At 48.5% G+C, this 19,609-nt stretch overlaps 6 protein-coding genes and 1 non-coding gene across 7 annotated transcripts; 3 read left to right on the forward strand and 4 right to left on the reverse strand.

Annotated features, from left to right (window-relative positions):
- Positions 1–298: 298 nt before the first annotated feature.
- L228DRAFT_235512 (Rox3-domain-containing protein) lies at positions 299–1,939 on the reverse strand (the record flags this gene model as incomplete). Its single annotated transcript, XM_018330729.1, has 3 exons — positions 299–394; positions 463–1,142; positions 1,285–1,939. 3 exons carry the CDS (start codon positions 1,937–1,939, stop codon positions 299–301), a joined length of 1,431 nt encoding a protein of 476 aa, XP_018191995.1.
- A 546-nt stretch (positions 1,940–2,485) lies between these two features.
- L228DRAFT_242917 (hypothetical protein) lies at positions 2,486–4,433 on the forward strand. Its single transcript, XM_018331561.1, has one exon. It carries the CDS (start codon positions 2,712–2,714, stop codon positions 4,095–4,097), a length of 1,386 nt encoding a protein of 461 aa, XP_018191996.1. The 5' UTR covers positions 2,486–2,711; the 3' UTR covers positions 4,098–4,433.
- A 257-nt stretch (positions 4,434–4,690) lies between these two features.
- Positions 4,691–4,792, reverse strand: L228DRAFT_t14. Its single transcript has one exon. It is a non-coding gene; the product is annotated as a tRNA-Arg (tRNA).
- A 787-nt stretch (positions 4,793–5,579) lies between these two features.
- On the reverse strand, positions 5,580–6,923 carry L228DRAFT_264839 (COPII-coated vesicle protein SurF4/Erv29; the record flags this gene model as incomplete). Its single annotated transcript, XM_018334624.1, has 5 exons — positions 5,580–5,652; positions 5,713–5,777; positions 5,845–6,338; positions 6,403–6,515; positions 6,757–6,923. 5 exons carry the CDS (start codon positions 6,921–6,923, stop codon positions 5,580–5,582), a joined length of 912 nt encoding a protein of 303 aa, XP_018191997.1.
- Positions 6,924–8,523: 1,600 nt separating this feature from the next.
- Positions 8,524–10,195, reverse strand: L228DRAFT_12590 (hypothetical protein). The gene is made up of 2 exons (XM_018329046.1): positions 10,108–10,195; positions 8,524–10,013 (listed from the first exon to the last, which is right to left on the reverse strand). Exon 2 carries the CDS (start codon positions 9,979–9,981, stop codon positions 8,692–8,694), a length of 1,290 nt encoding a protein of 429 aa, XP_018191998.1. The 5' UTR covers positions 9,982–10,013; positions 10,108–10,195; the 3' UTR covers positions 8,524–8,691.
- A 1,392-nt stretch (positions 10,196–11,587) lies between these two features.
- Positions 11,588–13,635, forward strand: L228DRAFT_279646 (arginase, variant; the record flags this gene model as incomplete). The annotated part of the gene is made up of 8 exons (XM_018335703.1): positions 11,588–11,866; positions 11,999–12,095; positions 12,168–12,274; positions 12,338–12,491; positions 12,584–12,607; positions 12,662–12,683; positions 12,770–13,035; positions 13,272–13,635. The coding sequence occupies 8 exons, from the start codon at positions 11,588–11,590 to the stop codon at positions 13,481–13,483; spliced, it is 1,161 nt and encodes a 386-aa protein (XP_018191999.1). The 3' UTR covers positions 13,484–13,635.
- A 928-nt stretch (positions 13,636–14,563) lies between these two features.
- L228DRAFT_12622 (putative progesterone binding protein) lies at positions 14,564–15,452 on the forward strand. The gene is made up of 6 exons (XM_018329051.1): positions 14,564–14,640; positions 14,720–14,842; positions 14,920–14,953; positions 15,047–15,104; positions 15,185–15,358; positions 15,416–15,452. Exons 2-5 carry the CDS (start codon positions 14,724–14,726, stop codon positions 15,355–15,357), a joined length of 384 nt encoding a protein of 127 aa, XP_018192000.1. The 5' UTR covers positions 14,564–14,640; positions 14,720–14,723; the 3' UTR covers position 15,358; positions 15,416–15,452.
- The last annotated feature ends 4,157 nt before the right edge of the window (positions 15,453–19,609 follow it).

A 19,609-nucleotide genomic window follows, 5' to 3' on the forward strand; every position in this document is an offset into this window, starting at 1 on the left:
AAGACGAGAAGAAACGTCTGCGCACCCGCAAAGAACTTGAGTCGAAACACAGAAGCGGTAGACGAGAGAGACATAGAGAGGCGACCGTAACTGTAGTGCCAATATCTGTAAATCATAAACGGATGACTGACGAAAGGAGGTCATGACGGGTTGGATCTCGGGTTGCTGCGCCTTTGAGCACTGAAGTTGTCGCTCCCCGGCAGTAAGAGCAAAAGCCGCTTTTTGGCTGTCTGGCAGATGAGAAAAATGCCGATATTTGTAGTGTGCAGCAACAATTCGCTGAACCATGCAACACGCGTTATCGGGCGCCGATCCCACTGCCGACTCCTACCATGCCCACTCCATAAGAGCCTCCTCGGCCTCCTAGAGGTGGCGGACTTTTACCGACAGAATCCTATAGACAGTTAGTATTGGTAGAGTAGGAATTTGCGGAGACCATGAGAAATGCAACAAGGGCTGTACCTTTCGCCGCTTCTTTTTCGAAGCATTGGCCCTCCGTCCGTCGTCGTCATCTCCCGTCGAAAAACCAAGTTCTCCGTCATCATCGCCATATCCCTCACCGTATCCAGCAAAGCTGCTTTCGCGATAGCTGCGCTTCTTTCCGCTACGCCGTGGCCGATCAATCGGCGTGGTAGGAGATGGAGCAGCGGCGGCTGCTGCTCCTCGTGATGTGCTAGCATCTGCTTGAGATGCGCTACCGCCGGCGACGCCTTGAAGGCCTTGCTTCTTCCCACCGGCACCAGAGACATCGCGCAATGTATCATCATCCAATCCCAGAACTGTCCGCCACTTGTCGTCGTCGGGTATTGGTCCGGGTTCCATAGTCATAGCCTTGTCAAGCTTGGCCATGAGCGCGTCACCGAGTCCCTTAGTCATCTCTTTTCCAAACAACTTCTGGTTCTGCCACTCCTCGTCTGGCCATTGCACCAGTTCCAACAAACCACCGGGCTGGCCTTCTTCGTGCTTGGCCGGCTTATTTTTTCCTGCCAAGTTGAAATCTTTAATCTTTCCCTCGTATGATTTCCGGAGCTTGTTAATCTTTTGGCCAAACTTATCCTTTCGGGCCACCGTTGCCGCCAACGGGTCCAGACCATACAGGGATATCAGATTCTGAGTAGGTTGGGGCCGCGTAGGCGGATGAGCTATTCATTTGGAAAAGTCCCGTGTTAACCAATCAAACTGTTCTACGAGCGTAAGAGCAGCAGAGAGGTGTGCAACGCGAGGTGGAAGTAATATGTGCGAGACGGGTTGATAATTTGGAAAAGGGAAAAGGGGTTTCCTTACGAGATTTTAGAAGGAGATAAGGTTGGCCAATATCGGCGTGAAGCCTTTCAAGACCGATCTTGCCTTCTATTGATAATTCCTCGCCATGCCGAGCTCCCTGGTCAATACCTTTGCCCTTGTCCTGTCCGCTTACCCTTGAGCTACCGTCGCCGGGCTCAACAACTGAAGCTTGTCGTTCGTGATTTGTGTAGTCTGAAACATTCCTGTCAATTGCCATGGCATCGTCCGCAATGCCTGTGGTGGCATGCGACGTCACTTCGCCTGGTGGCCCATCGCTTTCACTCATCTGCACGTCTCCATCATCCGGTTGGGTGGAAGGAGGAACCGTCCCCGCAGTACTGCTAGCAGGGGTAGGAAAGGTGTTCGTTGTCGTAGTGATGATCGGTTGTGACCCGGGTTTAGAAGAGGAAGAATTTGGAGGGCTGTCCATCAACTGAGAAGAGGGCTGACTCGTCATGGTAGACGGCGCTTGATGGGCCGCGGGAGAAGGAACATGATTCTGAGGAGTCGAGGACATCAATGAAGGTGAGTCTGGGGTATTAGGTCCAGCGAATACAGGGCGTGATGAAATATCGTCAAGCTTCGGGCTGGAAGAAGCAGATGCCGGTGAAAGAGGTCTTGCCTGACGTGCCGCAATCCGGGGAGGACCAGACATGTGGTTGGGGGAAGAAAAAAGCGGCGATATCCCCGGCGAAGGCGACGAATGAGGAGTCGGTGACAGACAGTCGCCCAGAAAAGAGGACAACCGGCGCAATCAACGTCCACAGTGGACTGGGCACCGACGAGGCCTCGTTGGATTGCTCAACGGGTTTGAGAGAAGGACATCCAATCCGGCGCGAAGCTCGAAAGAGACAGAATAAAGGGCCAGAAGGCGCCACCCAAGGACCAGTTGGCACTCGTCCGAGTCAAATAGCTCCAAAGTCGGAAACAAATCCGCCCTGAAACCAAAGGAGCGTAAACGGGGGTAAAAAAGGGCGCAAGATGCTGGACGGTGAAGTTGATGGCAGTGGTGATGGTTGGTTGAAGACGAAGATTGACGATGGGTCGACTGGTGATGGCTGATGTAAGGATCCGCGGGTCCTTGGGGCCGATTCCGTCGCTTACGGTAACTTATTATTGTACGAGAGATCTCTCAATAAAGATGAGATGAATAGATTCTACTTTGTCTATTATCATCCGTCTTTGCTTTTTCCCTTTGGTCGATATCGGAAAGGGCCGAATGCCTTTTTCTTTTTCCCGTGATCGACGATCAATTGATTGATTATTATTCTCCTTCATTCGTTCAATCTTAGTGGTCAAATTGCATTCCTCATAGACATCACGTGATCAGGCGTTTCCTTTGTTCGCGACTCCTCCCTTCCCGCGACAAGTGACAGGAAAAGGGAACGTGTTGACAGTCAATCAATTCGTCTCTGACTCTTGAGGACATGGACGAAGATTTTGGAGATGACGCAGCCTTTGTTGCTGCTGTTAATGCTGTCGAACGCAACTATACTCCTAAGCCCATTTCCGCCACCGCACGACAACAATCACAACCACAACCACAAGCTCAAGCCAGACCAGCGACGACAATAGGCGCGAGACCGGCAGCAGCATCTTCATCCTCTTCAGCAACAGGACCTCCCAAAGTCCAACAGCCAAAACCTCAAGTCATACCCGGCGCGCGCTCTGGGCCCTCGTCGATTCTCGTGTCGCCACGGCAAAAAGGCAATCCGATCCTAAACAACGTGCGCTCCTTGCCATGGGAATACTCCGACATACCCGCCGACTACGTGTTGGGTGGGACGACATGCGCATTGTTTCTATCGCTCAAATATCACCGCCTGCATCCTGAATATGTATACTCGCGCATTCGACAACTGGGGCATAAATACAACCTACGAATCCTCCTTACCATGGTAGACATCACAAACCACGAGGAATCGCTCAAGGAACTATCCAAGACGAGCCTCGTGAATGATCTGACGTTGATCCTCTGCTGGAGCGCGGCCGAAGCAGGTCGCTATCTCGAATTATTCAAATCATGCGAACACACTGCCCCGACATCGATCCGGGCAGCGCAAGCAACGTCCTACGCGGACAAGGTCGTCGAATTTGTCACCGTGCCGCGCAGCATCAACAAGACAGACGCGCTGGGGTTGGTGTCAAGCTTCGGGAGCGTGCGCGCAGGAGTCAATGCGCGACCAGAAGAACTCTCGCTCATGGCAGGCTGGGGAGAGGCCAAGGTGCAGCGATGGACGAGCGCTGTGCGAGAGAATTTCCGAGTCAAGAGGACTGCGCGCAGGACAGCTGGCACGGGTGTGGATGGTAGTGTCGCTGGTCTGAGCCGAGAAACAAGCAGACGAGATTATATGCCAACCACCAGTCGAGAAGATAGCCTGTTCGAAGAGACTGAGGATGTCCTGGATAGAGCGTCAATTACGCCCGCCGCGTCGGTGACACCTGCGCGTACGCCTATTCCTATCGGCACTGTACCAGCTCGACATTCCGCAGCTACGGCTGCAGCTGTACGGTCGTCACAATCAGGGTCTGCCACGCCAAATATACTGCCTCTACCTTCTGCTGCTGCTGCAGGAGGAGGACGAGGTGGTGGTGGTAGTAGTACTGCTAATCCAGCCAAACCGCCCGCTCATACTTCCGAAATGGACCATTTCGCCGACGACGAAGAAGCGCTACTTGCTGCTTCGGAAATGCAGCCTGCACCACCATCATCATCATCATCATCATCTCATCACCGCAACAAGCGAACAGACGAGCCTCCCCTCAGCGAGGGCATCATGGCCGCACTCGCCAAATTTCGTCAAGAGAAATAACGCATCTTACGTATCACGACTTATGTTCAAGCCACTTTATATCACTCATGCCCATATTCATTCTCTGTCCCACTCTCTGTCCCACTCTCAATCACCCTCACACATGTCCATGTACATATTCGAGCCCACATCTTTACTCGTCCATCTACTCATCTCAATATGCTCATCTCCTCAAAAGGTCCCATAGGCGTCATATACCCTCCTTTGAGTTTGTTTTATCTTTTTTATTTTTATTGTTACCCTACCCCCCCGAAAGATTTTTTCATCAATACGAATACCAGAAATGCATATCCTACATTGCTGTCCTACCTTACTATCTGACATTATATCCTGCATTACTATTCTCTATTATATCTTTCCACTATACATATTTTTGCAAAATATATACCACAAAGAACTTTGTTACTTCATGAACTCACACGGTATATACACGTCGGTAACGCCTCAATTCACCACTGCACTCAATCTGATTTATTTGGCCTGACCCTTGGATTAAATAACTGGAAATGTAGTAAAGAGATTAAAATAAGGAAATAAAATTAAATATCACGTCAAAAAATATCAAAAATATCAAAAATATAAAAAAGAAACACCGATCACGCTGGGACTCGAACCCAGAATCTTTGCCAGACTTGGAAATGACTTATCCGATAGAAGAACCGGAAAGCAACGCCTTACCATTAGGCCACGCGACCTGATTGGATGGAATAGTCAAGCGCAAATGTGGTAGACATCCCTTTGCACTGCCCACCTTTCCACCCACCAGGCCACCAATTCGCGGATCGACGGGCAACCGGGTTTCGCAGCCAAAGTTCACCGCCTCGACCGCTCGACCGCTCTTCAGGTTCCGTCACTCGGTCATCCCAACCAACGTTTGTCCTTTGTAGTGACATATTTTTACAAACCTCCTCTTTATTCAGCTGCATTTTGGTTCTTAATTGGAGCTGAAAACATAGCGACCGTGGCTTGTCATTGAATAGAGAGGAGAAAAAAAGGGAAAAAGAAAAAGAAAATATTAGAAATTGGGAGATAGTTATCGGGTTCCAGTTCACAAATGACAAGAGTATCTACAATTTTAGACGTTACGTACAAGGCAAAGAGAACTACCATGACCTTTTATTTTGATAAATTGTTTTGATTCAGGCGGCAGTGTCGCCGAATGGAATAATCTTTTGAGTGGTAGTTAGATGATGCAACGTGAATGAATGATGCTAGGTTTGCAGCACAGGGGACTTTAAATGTTATACTTCGGGTAAGCCAGCCTATAATATAAGAATGCGATAAAAGAGCCTGTGAATCGAAAAAAAAAAGGAGCAAAACGACACCAGAGGAAGACGATTTTGCACTTGTTTGCCGACCACAATTTCGATGTCCGTAGTAATAGGACAATCAGCTGCGTCGCATTTGCATGCTAATCGACTAGTGCCGTGTTTGCTTCAACCTTTTGGCTGGCTAGACCCGAATCAAATGTCCGACTCTTCCTCAGTAGACCTTCTTCTTCTCATCAACGCTAAATTGACCAGGTCCCATGTTGACCAGGAGGAGCAGACCGCCACTAGAAGGGCAAACAAGTTAGCATGAACCTTGACAAGAATTCGTACACTCATCTACTTACACAATGGAAAGGATTTGGAAGAAGTCGTACTTCGCAAAGTCCTTTTGAGGGTGGTGCTGGTGGAGCTGTTTGATTCACAATATTTAGTAAACGGACCTTTTGAATCGCTCATGCGCAAAGATCAAAGCTTACCGTCCAGAAGTTGTTCACCAAGAGATTAAAGATACTGAGAATGACGACGAGCATGGTGGCACTCCACTTGGCCTTGAAGCCAACTACAACCATGACGCACGCAATGAAGCCAAGCACGCTGACCAGGACGCGACCAAAACCCCATTCTCCGGCAAAGACAAATCCAATAAAGAGGAAAATAAGGAGGACTCTGCCAGCAAGCTGAAAGTACATTTTCCGGTCCTTCTCATCGAGCTGAGGCAGTCCAGCCGGAGCGAACCGCTTGCGGACCCATGAATCGGAGAGCACCATGAGCAAACCGCCCATGACAGAGAGGTTGCGAAGGAAAAAGTTGAGATCAAAAATCAAACCGTATCCCAGGGCCTGCGTAATGACCACGCCAATGAGACCGGCGACCGCGTACTCTGAATGCTTACGGGCAATAACAAAGGTACTGCAGATGAGCATAGCAATGACGTTGCCCAAGAGGAAGAGGTGTGTGATACCGCTGGGAACTGTTCCTCCTGTATTAGAACGAGCCTTTCTCCACAAAAAATTTAAGGCGAGGTATGAGCGTACTATGTCTATAGTCATGCAGGTAGATGAGCTGGTCCGTCCATTGGGTGACGATCCGCAAAGCATCCTCAAGGAACGTCACAACAATCAAGAAGCGGCCAATGGCAGGCAGATACCTAGAGCCAATAATCGTAAGCAGAGTGTAAGAGCTAACAAAAGGGAGTGTTGATCAAGGTGTTGTTTGTATGAAGCTTGTGTCTGGAGCTTTCCTCGGCGGCTTGGTCACAATCAGGCTTCACAAATCCCCTTAAGGGAAACTTGATTGCAACTCCAGCTGGCGCCGACAACAAGGCGACTTCGTGTGATATGCCAAAAGACCAGTGAATGCCCCCAAAAAAAAGGAATATCCAGACTTACGGCTTCACTGGATCCGCAATGGTATCTAACCAGTCCTCGATTTTGCTTGTCTGTTGCCGGATAGCATCGAGCGGGCTCGGGTCGTCGGTGGCATTCATTTGTCCTGGGCCGCCAAAGGGACTGCGGTTGCCCAGATTATAGTTTGCTGTTCCTCGAATATGGGACATTTGTGCAACTCAAAAGCTTTGAAGAGCTGTAGAAAGTTATCGTCCAAGGATCTGTAGTGACAGTAGCTCCGGTGACCCTGGATGTCGGGAGTAGTGGATATTGGTGTAAAGCAGCTCTCCCAGCGTCGGAGAGACAGAAATTCAGATGATGTGAAGATTTGAGGACACAACCCGGTGATTGGCGTGACTGTAATGCTGATTTTGTCTTAATTGGTTGATGCGTTGGACCAAACAAAGAAGCCACCCACCTTCCCAAATCAATGCGATTCCTTCCTTTGGATCGGGCGCTGTCTAATGAACAGTCACAGTATCTGACAATCGGGCCTTTTTTATGCTTCTTCTGAGCAAGGCGTTGTTTGGTTCGGTGGACTTATATGATAGGCACGTATACAATGAATGCGAGGAACTCGTTGGCACACAGCTCCGCCAAGGTGTAGTGAGTACAGTATGGTACACTTTGGTATGTACCAGAAGTATAAGTGCTGAGAACAACCGTTTGGAAACAGACCTCCCGCCGAGCTGAAGTTGACCAAAGGAAGCTCAGAAATGGATGCGGGGAATTTGTTGGAGGTGACTATGGTTGATTGATCGATCGTCAAACAGGTGCTATAGAAGCTGGCCGTTGTTTGGCTTTGGAGAAGGACACGACAACCAATACCAAGATCCTCGGAGTCGGGACCGAGGGGTCGAGAATAGTCGAAGCGGGTTAAACGACCACATTATTGCGTATGAGGAAGGAATGACCCAGGGAACCACCAAGCGAAGCGAGACACCTCTTTTGGCACCGAGCACACCACGTCCACCATCATCGATAATCAGGATTATTAACCTGCCACACAACAATTGAATCTGGATCAAACTGCATACATTCTGATCAAAAAATGTCTCTGTGCCTTCAGGACTCTTCTGCCCCAATGTGATCGGGGCTCACCGTGAGGGTTGAATGATTTTATTACGTGACTTTTCAAACATTCTACAGTCGACGGTCAAGGAGGTCTCACTCTTTCTCCGATTCAGTAAGATCTGATTGCCTCCAAAAACGGTTGACCCTAATGATACATATGGAAACGTTCGTCAAAAAAGCATAAAAACAGTGCGATCAAATAGACATTGAAGGATTGATGCATTGTAAAATACAGGTAAACCGGAATGGAAAATTGGGCACCTTCAAATCAGTCCACAGTATAATGTTTTTGTCATCTACATGCCAGCAGTAGCAGTGACCTGCGACGATGCGCCCATCAAAGCAGTAACGAAGGTTATAAGCAAAAGGAAGCGACAAAGAAAGAGTAACCAGCGAAAATTTCAAAGTCGCATGTAGAATTGGAACCTCCAAACAAGAGCAGATTTTTTTGAATCCGTACAGAGTATATTATCTGCAAGCATGAAAAGGAAGAAAACAAAGGCGTATTGGAAGCACCCTGGCAAATCATGCATATTCCTCGTTGAGATCAACGCGTACAAGCGCTGATCTTATAGGCGGAGAGATGCCAAAGCCATTTAATAATAAAGACTGAACGCAAGGGAGCATCCGAAGTGACGTCGATGAAGATTTAGTGAGAAACGAAAACATGACCCAGAGGAGCGCCTCTCAGAGCACAATCAGCAATAGCCAGTAACTCAGGCAGACGATCACTGAGTTCCTTTTCTTGGCCGCACCTAGGTGACAATTAAAATGGAGGTGCTTTGTAGTACAAGTGCTTTGACTGCACAACTCGAAGGCATAATATGTTCAATTGTCAAAAGCACAAGCAGTGTTGCAAGGTTTCTAAGCGACCGCCCAGTCAGAGTCCAATGGATTTGGCTTCCACGTAGGGAAGAAAGCTTGCGAAGGGGCAGCAGAGGAGGTCTGGATATCGGCCACCTCAGGATTGGGCGTTTTGACGGAAGGGGTTGTTGAAGCGCTGATTTTCGCAGTGGCAGGCTTCTCCACATCACTGCTCTCATTGCCGGTCGTTTGCTCGCCGGCCTGTCCTGGACCCTTCTTACCCTTGCGTCCTTTGGCAACGGTGTTCCAGCCAGATTCCTTCTCTATCTCATTGATCATGCGCATCTGCTCCTCCTCCGACGGGACTTCACGCTCCCACACGTTCGAATTGGTTGTGACCGAGGTGTTGTTGGATGCACCCTCGTTAGTGCTGGTGCTCGCACCATCATCATGCTCAAAGGTGTCCAATAATGGAGCATCGCTGACAACGACCGGCGGTACGTTTGCCGTCGACTTTGTGTTCCAGGCATTGGTGGACTGAGCAGGACCCAAGCCGTTCTTAGCCGGGCGTCCTTCTGCCTCTCTGGCAGTTCGCCGCTGCTTCTCCATCAGCTCGCGGCGCTGTTTCTCTGTCTCTTCGCGCATCTGCTTCAATTCTTCGTTCTTCCGTCTGTTCTGGCGTTGCTTCTTGGACTCGACCGGTTCAGCAGCACGCTGTGACTTAGTTGGCTTGGCACGGGCAGGCTGGGTAGACTCAGTCAGGCGAAGAACAGAGGGGCCAGCAGCCGGAGCTTCAAGCATGTCCGAAACATCACCAGCACGAACAGCAGGCGAGACCGCAGGGGAAAGGTCGTCGTCGGCATCCGCACCAGCAGTCGACGAGGCAGCAGACAATCTTTGATTTCCACCGTGGGCGGCAGGCGACAAGGTAGTGCCGGCCTTCAGACCTGCAAGCTGCTTTGCAAACTCCTTGTTGCTCACAACGTCATCGGCGGTATCAGGCTCTTCAGCAGACTGAACAGCGGGCACCTTCACTTCCGAGCTAAGGCCAGAAGGCTTATTTTTCTTAGAGGCCTTGCGATTCTTCTTCTTTGCGCCTTCAGTTCCAGAGGATGTGGCTGAAGGAGCTTCAGCAATATCACTTCCACCGAAGTCGGTATTCTCGTTGCCGACATCCTTCCGACGTTTTGCCTTGTTCTCTTCGCGACGTTTGGTCGTTTTGGGCTGACTTTGTTCAGAGGCAAGTTGGGCACGGGCTTGTTTGCCCTTTGCAGCATTTTGATTCTGATAATACCACCAAGCGGCTCCTCCTCCCAGAAGGACAATTGTCCAAGACTGCCACGGCTCCATATTCGAACAAGAAGTATATGTTTAGCTCAAATCTATTTGAATTTGTTAATTATGATCAGCCAAAGACGGATGTTGCCTGGTATAACTCACGAGATATTTACTCAGATGACAGATGAAAGACCTCACCTGAAGATATCCTGAAGAAGCCAGCGATGGGGCTGGATTGGTCAGAGGCCAGTAGAAAGGCGCCCCGGAATCAACGATTTTGAGGCACGCTGGACTCCTCGACAATTGACGCTGCGTTGTTATTGCAGTTCGCGCCTCCTCTTGAAGATGGGGAGGTTATGGCGTGGTGTGAATGGTGGAACGGAAAGCAAGGGCACCAAGAGGGATGCTTAGGCAAGACCTAGCAGAGGGGAAGAGGTAAGCACCTGGTACGGCGCCAATGGGGTCTCCAAAAGCCGAAAGAGCTTAGGAGACTGCGAGGGAGCAAAAAGTGGCTTTTGCCCTCGAGAAGCTGGGGGATTTGATACGGGTTGATTCCTCAAAGGAGGGTTGTTTGGAGAGCAGCTGTCTGGAGAAGACGAGAACACCTTTGAGCCTTCCTTGGCGAAAGACTGGCGTGGCCTTAGGCGAGCAAGGGGATTGGATGATAGCTTGTCGTACTTCCAAACAAGGGATGAACGAGATGGTGTGGTGGGGAGAGGTACAGGTACATTGAAGAGCGGCAAGGTACCGTATTTTCAGTGGGTCTTCAATGTCTAACCGATATGCCTTAATGAGGCGACAAGTACAACTACCTCTTGTGGCTACTTTAGGAGTACGTCGACTCTTGATTCTCAACTATCCATCTCGGACCTGCGTCTTTTCGTCCAATAACTGGGGATGTTATTGTACAATGCAGCAATTAACATTCATATGATGGTAAGGGCTCACATTCTGTTCCTTCAAGCCATCGCGAGCTCCTTGAAGCTCCTCCCAACTTGCTACCTTGCACCTTCTCATTACTCGAGCCTCCAGAAACCCTGAACAAAACCGCAGTACGGAGTATAGCCTATATACGGGTTCTCCGTGCTTTCCTTGCCCAAGCTCAGGGGTCGTGGGTTCCCCGCAAATGGCCAAAATCTAATCAGTATCACGTGACAGCTCAGAGCATGGAAACAAATCGACTCACAGAAACATGACAGTGCTTTGTACTTATCGGTGTTTCTGACGATATTTCAGGGCATGTCCCCTCTGACGTCGGCCCTGATCACTCATGCTGAAGAGTTTCAGGGTGCTGGATCGGCCATTGCTAAAAGCCGAACCCTGACAGCCATAGCTAGGGCCGAAACGTTCCTGCGTGCAACCTTAATTAGGCAGTTCTATGCGTTTTGGCGTCATTCGTTGCTCCACCGCGTACGGAGTACTCAGCGGCAAAGTGGATAAATCTACGGAGTACACTTCCCGGAGAGCATCCATAAACAATTGAAATACGGCTGCAATGCCGCTACCATAGATATTTTGGACCTGCCCGTCTCTGACTTCCAGGAGTTCCAGCTTGATATCCTTGCCTTGTATTTAAGGGACCAAAATTAATTGTATTCTCCTTTTCTTTTCTATTTTGATACCGTGCTCTTGGTTGTTCTGGTTTTGGTCTCTCTCGCTGTCTTGTGTTTATTTTATAATGACTCTCAAACGCCTCACATTATCTTGCGCGAGCATCGCCATATTTGCGTTCAGCGTATCAGCTCGGAATATAGTCTTTCCGCCAATTGCTGGTGTGAATGGTCTGATCGGGTCCGATACACAAGCGGCGCTTTCGTCTGATAACGCACCTTTGCATATTGGCTTGAAATTTCAGGGATTGACAACATTTGCAAATCTTCCTTACGTATTCTGTCTGTCTGAGGAGCAAAATATTGAGTCATATGACATTGCCTTTCTTGGAGCCCCATTTGACACCGTAAGTATTAGTATTGTTGTCGATAGCAGATTTGCAGCAGTGGCGCACGACAGCAAGAAAGGGACCATTATCTTATCCCCAGGCTGGTCCTCTGCCGGAGCAGATATGTAATAATTGAGGCTACAATAACAGGGCGTCACTGGCAGACCTGGTGCTCGTTTTGGACCCCGCGGCATCCGACAAGGTTCGCATCGGATGAGTCCAGAGGCGGGCTATAACATATATGCTGGTCAGTTAATAACCTCTCCTACGTTGCTTCTTATAGTTTTATGGCACATCTAAGACATGCTGGGTCTAACAGGCTCCAATGCTTTCCTCGACTGGGCAAAAATCGTTGACTGTGGTGATGTGCCGCTTACCGTTCTGGACAATACATATGCACTCAAGCAGTTGGACAGGGCACACAAGGTAACCTAGCAAACTTGGAAAGGAATTACGGATCCTGTTACTGAGGAGAATATTTCTATAAAGGTCGTCTCGGGTAGGACTGCAAACTCGACAGAAAAGTCTTCCGTTCCTCGTATCATCACATTGGGCGGAGATCATACTACGACTTTGAGCGCATTGAGGTCGACGTTTGATAATTGGGATAAAGTCAGTGTTATCCATTTCGACAGTCATCTGGGTAAGAAATAGCCAATCCATTCATGCTCAAGCATTAAGAACTGGGTCTTTTGTCAATCTCTCTCACCTAAATAAATGCTGACCTGCATCTAGATACCTGGCGTCCCGATGTGCTTGGTAAGCTCCCTTTCGATCACGTCTCTCTTCAGAAAGGCTGACTTACGATGATAGGAGGCGGTATATCCGATTATGCGTGAGTTACTCCACAGCCGCACTGTTCAAGTCTCAAGACTTTATCACGCGTTTCGCTCCAGAGCCACTCTGACAAAAACGATACAGGGGCGTAAATCACGGGACTTTCCTTCATATTGCGCATGAAGAAGGGTTGATTCATAATAACTCTGTCCATGCCGGCGTTAGAGCTCCTCTTTTCAGCAGACGCGATCTTAAAAATGACGTGCGCTGCGGCTTCGATATAATCACGGCAAGGGAGATTGATAGAATTGGCGTTCATGGAATCATTGAACGTTTAAAGAGCCGGGTGGAAGGGTCAAAAGTTTACATTACCGTGGACATTGATGTTCTTGATCCCGCATACGCACCCGGTAAGCAGTTTCGGAATTTAATTGAACTTTCCTCCCCCTCATTTCCTATCAAAATTGCGATATGAGCCGGTAAAAGCCTCGTGGACAGAGGAAATCATAGCACACTCACCCTTGACAGCATTCTGGGTGTATGATTCTCAGATGGCGGGCTTTTGCTATGGTTGCGAAAATATTCGATTCCTATCTTTCTTTCTTGATCTCATCTCGTAAGATTCCAAGCTAATAAGATCATGTAGCAACTGGCACCGCTGAGGTCGGTGGTTGGTCTACTCGAGAGCTTTTAAGCATCCTAGATGGACTTGAAGGATTAGACATAATCGGCGCAGACGTTGTCGAGGTCTCGCCAGCTTATGACAATGCCGGCGAGACCACCGTTTTAGCAGCCGCGGAAGTGGCTCACTCTCTGATGACACTTATGGTACAGAAGCCAGTGAAAGCATCGACATGACACCAACGCCTTAGGCGCACTACAGCAATTCTACCAAGGATAATGCACATTGTTTAGTTGAGCCGGTCTTTGCGCTGCGGATGGAGACAAAAGTGTATAAAGAAATATACTGAACTTCAGTATCTGTAAGCCAGAAATGCAGAAATCATCGGAAAATCCCTTTTCACCTTGTGACATTGCGCCATACAACGAGATCCAATTCGGATTCCCTGCTTGGGCTTTGGGTGGTTTGAATCAGTTTATGAACAGATCACCGACCATGTCTGAAATCCACGCGTGCGAGTCCGGCTGGAGGTCATGGTCTCGGAGGATATTCCAGAAATAAGCCAAAGCATGACAGCCACCAATTTAACTTCAGGCTGACTCTAGGGATGCGCAACCCCCTATGAATAACAATGCTGAATGCATGTCGCAGGCTGTGCGTTTGATCATGGCTTCTCAGCACAATTTTAAAGGAAAAGATTACCCAGTCTGGCTCAAAGAAGGTTTGTCAGTGATTTTTTCAGCTCGGAAAATCGGGACTTTGCTCTAAATCGATGACGCTGTGAATATTTTGGGCGCTTTATTTTAGAACTTGATGAACCAATGGCTTGCCAATACCACTATACAGCTCCGCTCACCCTGCAACAACAGCAGATTTTCCTTGTCGTTGTTGCTCAACAAGATTGTAAATTAGGTTGCGATGCGTACGACTACGATTCGATCTCCGGGAGGAGGACTACGGACCGTCATCGTGTTTATGCACCTGCGCGTCACACGGCAGACAGTCATCCCGGGATTATTACACCTCCCCGCAAAGGTTGACTAAAGAAAGCTCAGTACCTTCGACTATTGTGAACCGACTGTTTGTATTCCTCAGTGACAGCTTTTGTGTGTAGAAGCCCATGGATGGATTCAGTACAGTATACATGTGTCGAAGGCCAGGTCTCTTCATTATCGGACTAGGCTATCTCGAGTTTATCAATCACATCAAAAACCCCCCGGCCAGCGCGCTGTAACCTGGCGCGCGGACCCTCGTTTCCCTTTGGACCAATCCCCACATTCCCTTGGATCAATTACTAACCCCGCCATTGCCAGCAACAACACGTCTTCCCTGAAATCCTCTACTTTGAAGACATTTTTCCTGTCAATTCACTGCGGCTTATTATCCTCTCAAGGTAACACTACGATCGTTACTGAAGTTCTCCTGGGATCTTCATCGGCTCTTTTATTTATATCTTTGGCTTTTCTCCTCAGTACCATGTCGTCATCCGACCACGCGCCGGAGCCCAAGCGTTTCGAGCCGAAAGTGCCTGTCAACCTCAACCCCCCAAAGGATGATCCGATCAGCACGGAATATCTAGCTAAATGCGACGGCAAGTAGCTTTTGTGTCTCTCTGCAACATTCATCTTTTTACTGAATTAGATTGAAGCTAACTTGATCCTCTGATAGGCAGTTCGAGCGCATATCCCACTTATGTTGCCATCAAGGTACCGAGCAAGCCCTAACATCATGTCAAGAAGCGCTCTGGCCCAGGCTAGCTACGGCTCTTTGTCGGGATCTCGTCTTTTAACGCTATACAGGGTAAAGTCTTTGATGTGACTGGAAACCCAGCGTATGCACCCAAGGGTGCTTATCATGGTAATTAGCCCTTTCCTATAATGGCAAAACAGACCTTGCAAATGCCGGTGAAGCTGACATGACTTTCTTTTCTCTTGCAGCATTTGCCGGCAAAGATGCCTCTCGGGCCTTAGCGCTGTCGTCGCTGAAACCTGAGGATATTCGGTCTGACTGGAGCGACCTGGGCTCCACCGAGCAGGGTGTCCTCAACGATTGGATGACCTTTTTCTCTAAACGTTATAATATCGTTGGGGTTGTACAGCCCAGAGCTTGAGGTGGGTCCCAGAGAAGTCATCTCTTCACTTTCCTCTGCGTTAACAGCAAGCATTAAGGCATCTAGAACGCTGTCGACCCTGTGTGGCTTCATGTCTCTGGCGGTCTGGCACGGTCTCGACCGTGTCGTGCATCAACCATTCTGCGAGAGACTGCGCGGAAACGCCAGACGGATGCACAAGGCATCGAGAAGTGGACTACGGCCGCAGATTAAAGCAGGTAACATCCCGGTCAATGTCGACATTGAAACGACAGGAGTCGACCCCAGTGCCCCACCATAATTGCACGGACTTGCTCGGAGATGCTGGCAGCGGCGACGGCGGATGGCTAATGAGTTTGGGGGCATTTTTTTCATTGAGTCTCATTTGTTGTGTTTTATGATATTTCGACCTGGCAAGGATCTTCCTTGGTGCGTTTTGATTTCATGATATCACCTGGGCATGCAAACTAGTCCTTTCTGCAAGCTTGCGTAGTCATCATCTGCTAGTTTTCGTTAACATATACGGTAGATCATCTAGGGAATTTTTGGTCCCAACGAAGAGCCTTTGGCGAATACGATGCCGTGAAAGCCGCATTGAACTAACAAGTAATCCCATTACGCTTGTCTCATTATACTTTCGTAAGCAAAAGTCAATTAAAGTTTAACTGCTGCGTTTTCTAAGAGTCGACGTTTGCCTATCCGTGCTGTAAAGTTGAGATCCGAGCGTTTTTCTTGCCTATATAACTACAACTAGACGTCCAGATTATGTTTCTTGTTTGTCAATTCCCAGTAAAGGACGGTTTTTGATCCAATTTCGCAGAGCTTGAAAGGCTATCGGCATGGAAATTAAACACTGTACGTGCAACTGCGTATGGAGAAATCTGCTTGCATGACCGGCGCCGGCGGAATCAACTAGCCAATCGGAGTACGACTGGCACAGTCACAACGACGTATGGCCAGAGTACAACAATGAGGAGGGCGAGGGGAAAACACCCCAATAGCTCATCAAACTACATGATTAAGAGATGCGTCTCCGTTTGTTTGGAAACCATGGGGCCCTGTTTCGAGGATGACCAGTGCTCGGCAGGCCGGTTCGAACAATGGCTGACCGCTCTCTCCCATCAAGATACAATTGGCAGCAAAGGAAATGAATGGACCAATATCATAAAAAAATCACATTGCTAATAAGACTTTCACAGGTTAAAAAAGTGACCGATGGCTTCCCACGGTTCCATTCAGCGATTGTAACCCAACCGCTCTATCACAGGATCTCGCAGATCTACCACAATTTTATTCTGTGCAACCTTCCACATACCACCCGGATACCAGACCGCCAACAAGCCACATTAAACCCCCTGCTGCTTAACACTACCACCAAACTGGACCAACCTCATCAAACATTCAACCCTTGAAAAATATCGGCCAAAGCAATCGTCACCAATGCAGTCGTTGAGAACAACCTTTGACGTCCAGATGCCTCGCCAAAGTTGGAGTGAATTGGTACAAACATGAGACCCGCGCAAGATCATAATGGCCAGACATGGGCATGATGGATCATCTGCCTCAACGTGGTTAGCGTGATGGGCTGGGTTCTCTCGATGACTTGGAGAGGGTGTTATGCAAGCATGTGACTGGATGAGACAGCAACTCTCCCTGGCCGACTGGCGTGTATGGACAAGGCCATTACCTGACTCAATCTTTGGAACGAGAAAAGGGTATAACGCACCTACTTGCTACCTTTATGCTTATTCGCCATCGCAGAAAGCGCCATCGAAGAGATCGCCTGCGTCGCAGCAGTGCATGCACCACATAGGTCCGAGCTGCACCATTCCCGTCTGAGCGATTTCACCTGGTAGCATTGGTGAATGGAATCGTTTCGGGCAAAGTGACAGTATCCAACAAGATGGTGGACATTGTGACCGCAGCGAAAGTGGATGAGCTCGAAGCTGCACATTTTGGTATCTGGACAGTTGTCGAATTGACCTGGATGATGTTTTTGGTTTCTTTGTTGTTTGGCTGTTTATGCCGGAAACTGATTTTATACGCATTAGCTTGAGCTCCCTCAATCGATGCTTTTTCCTTCTTTTGATTGTGTTTTCTTTCCTCCTGTGTTTTGTGGTTTGAATATGGGATATTGCTAGTCTTGGGAATGAAATTGAAAAATCGTGTACGGATGTGAGAAAGTAGAGGACAAGGAAAAGAATTGAGGAGGCTTTTGATGCACAAAACGATGGTGGAGAACTGGGAAGCGTGACGTGCAGGCGAAGCTGGAAAATGAGAGTGACGCGGATGGGTAAGTGTATCCGGTATTTACTTCAAGGGAAAGAAACTAACGTTTCGTAGGAAGGTAAGGAGAAAGGAAATTGTTGCAAAGATCACAGCGTGGCCGATAGCGGGAATTGAATATCAATTGAATGGCGAGTAAGTACTGACATACCTTTGAAGCGTCCTCCTGGCAGGTAAGAATCGAAGCTGGCAAAGCGGAATGTGAATGGCCCGAGAACAAGATCAAAAGATCAATTGACTTGGCTGGATGGATGAAGAGTTTCAGGAGCTTCGAATTGAAGTAATTTCAAGGGCTTCAAGCTTTGATTGACAATGCTGGTAGAGACTTAATTCTATCCAGCGGCGAACTTGCCTCATATTTATACACGGAGGGGAGAGCAAGTGAAGCCCTCACGGACAAGGAACCAGCATTCCAGTCACAATCATTTCCTCTTTCAATCTACGACACGGACGCAACAATCTTTTTTCTTAGACTCGACAGCCTCACAGCCTCACAACCAAAGATAGAAAGGACGCCGTCCGTCAACAGTCAAGGGTATCGGTGAAGCTGATCAAAAGAAACAAAAAGCCATCAACAATCAACAGGTATCACGGAAAGTTGCAGCCTGCAGAAGATTCGAAATCCAGGACGCGGGATGAATGATGATAGCAAAAATTCTGCAGCAAGCCGACAGCCCGCAGATCCAGAGGATCATGATTTAACCCCGGAATGACGCCTTGTTCAACCCCAAACGCATGGCTCTTCGAGATGTTCCGGTGGTGTGCCATCCTTGATTAAAAGAATTGACTACATGACTACAGTATCACAATTTTACGACGCAACAATTGACATGCTCTCAGGTAAGTTTACATGCAAATCTAGTGAATGAGACCAATGACAAAAAATGAAGCTGCCATGTACACTTTGACATTTTTGATTCCATGTGCCTTTAGAATACTGTATCAAAATAAACGCAATTTTTACAATTTACAGTACGCATATACTGCCATAAAGAATAGGTAACGGCCACATTCAAGCGCGAAACCCCAGGTGTGTGTCCCATGCCCCATATCATGACGATAGAAACGAAGATCTACGACTCGAGCGGATCAATATTCCGGGGACGGGGCCGGTCTTGGCTTGCATACAACTAGCAACTTATAACTTGCAACTTGCAGGACTCGCAGGACTTGCAGAATCCGCAGATGCTGTGCTCCCGTTTGCCTCGTGGAAAAAAAAAAGGCATCTGGTTGCCTCGTTTCAATCCTGCAAGACTAGCTAGATATTGCAGCAACGACAGTTAGTGTCCGTAGAAAGCTGAAACCAATCAGCATTCCCGCATTTCTTCATAGAATTCCCGTTTTTTATAGAGTTCCTAAAAAGGGTATAATGTCAATGATATTCTTCCGCCCAATCCAATTCGAGGTCTATCAGTGTACGGCGCGAATTTGGTGCTATTGATGTCCTACTGTCGATGACTCGGTCAATTCGCAATTCGCGGCCACACACACCCACACACCACTATACCCACCCCACCTTCTTCTCTCTCTCTTTTTTAGACAAATAAAACAACCGCCACCTTGTCGTTTTACAACCGCGTGGAGCGTGGGATGTTTTGTTAGTTGGATGGCTAAACCCCGGATTCGCGGATTGGCCCGGGATTCATCCCGGATTTGCCAGATTCGAAGATTCCCGGGATATCCTTTGTGAAGGCATGACCCTTTTTTGCCTCCATCTTTTGCCTCTATACTCCATCCTTCATCCTTCATCCTTCATACTGCGTCCTACGTCCTACGCCCTGCATCATTCAACCCCCAAACCGCCCAAACCGCCCACACCAACACCAATATCCACACTCACATCCACCCACACTCCCCCCGGGGGCGGTGTCCTGTATCCTGTGTCCTGTGTCTTGTGTATTGTATCCTGGACACCAGGGCCATACGTCCACGACTCGACTCCCGGCTCCGGACTCAGCCAGCGTAATATGACAATATGACAACCTTG

This window comes from Xylona heveae (genome assembly GCF_001619985.1).
Source record: "Xylona heveae TC161 unplaced genomic scaffold L228scaffold_1, whole genome shotgun sequence".
Lineage (NCBI taxonomy): Eukaryota > Fungi > Ascomycota > Xylonomycetes > Xylonales > Xylonaceae > Xylona > Xylona heveae.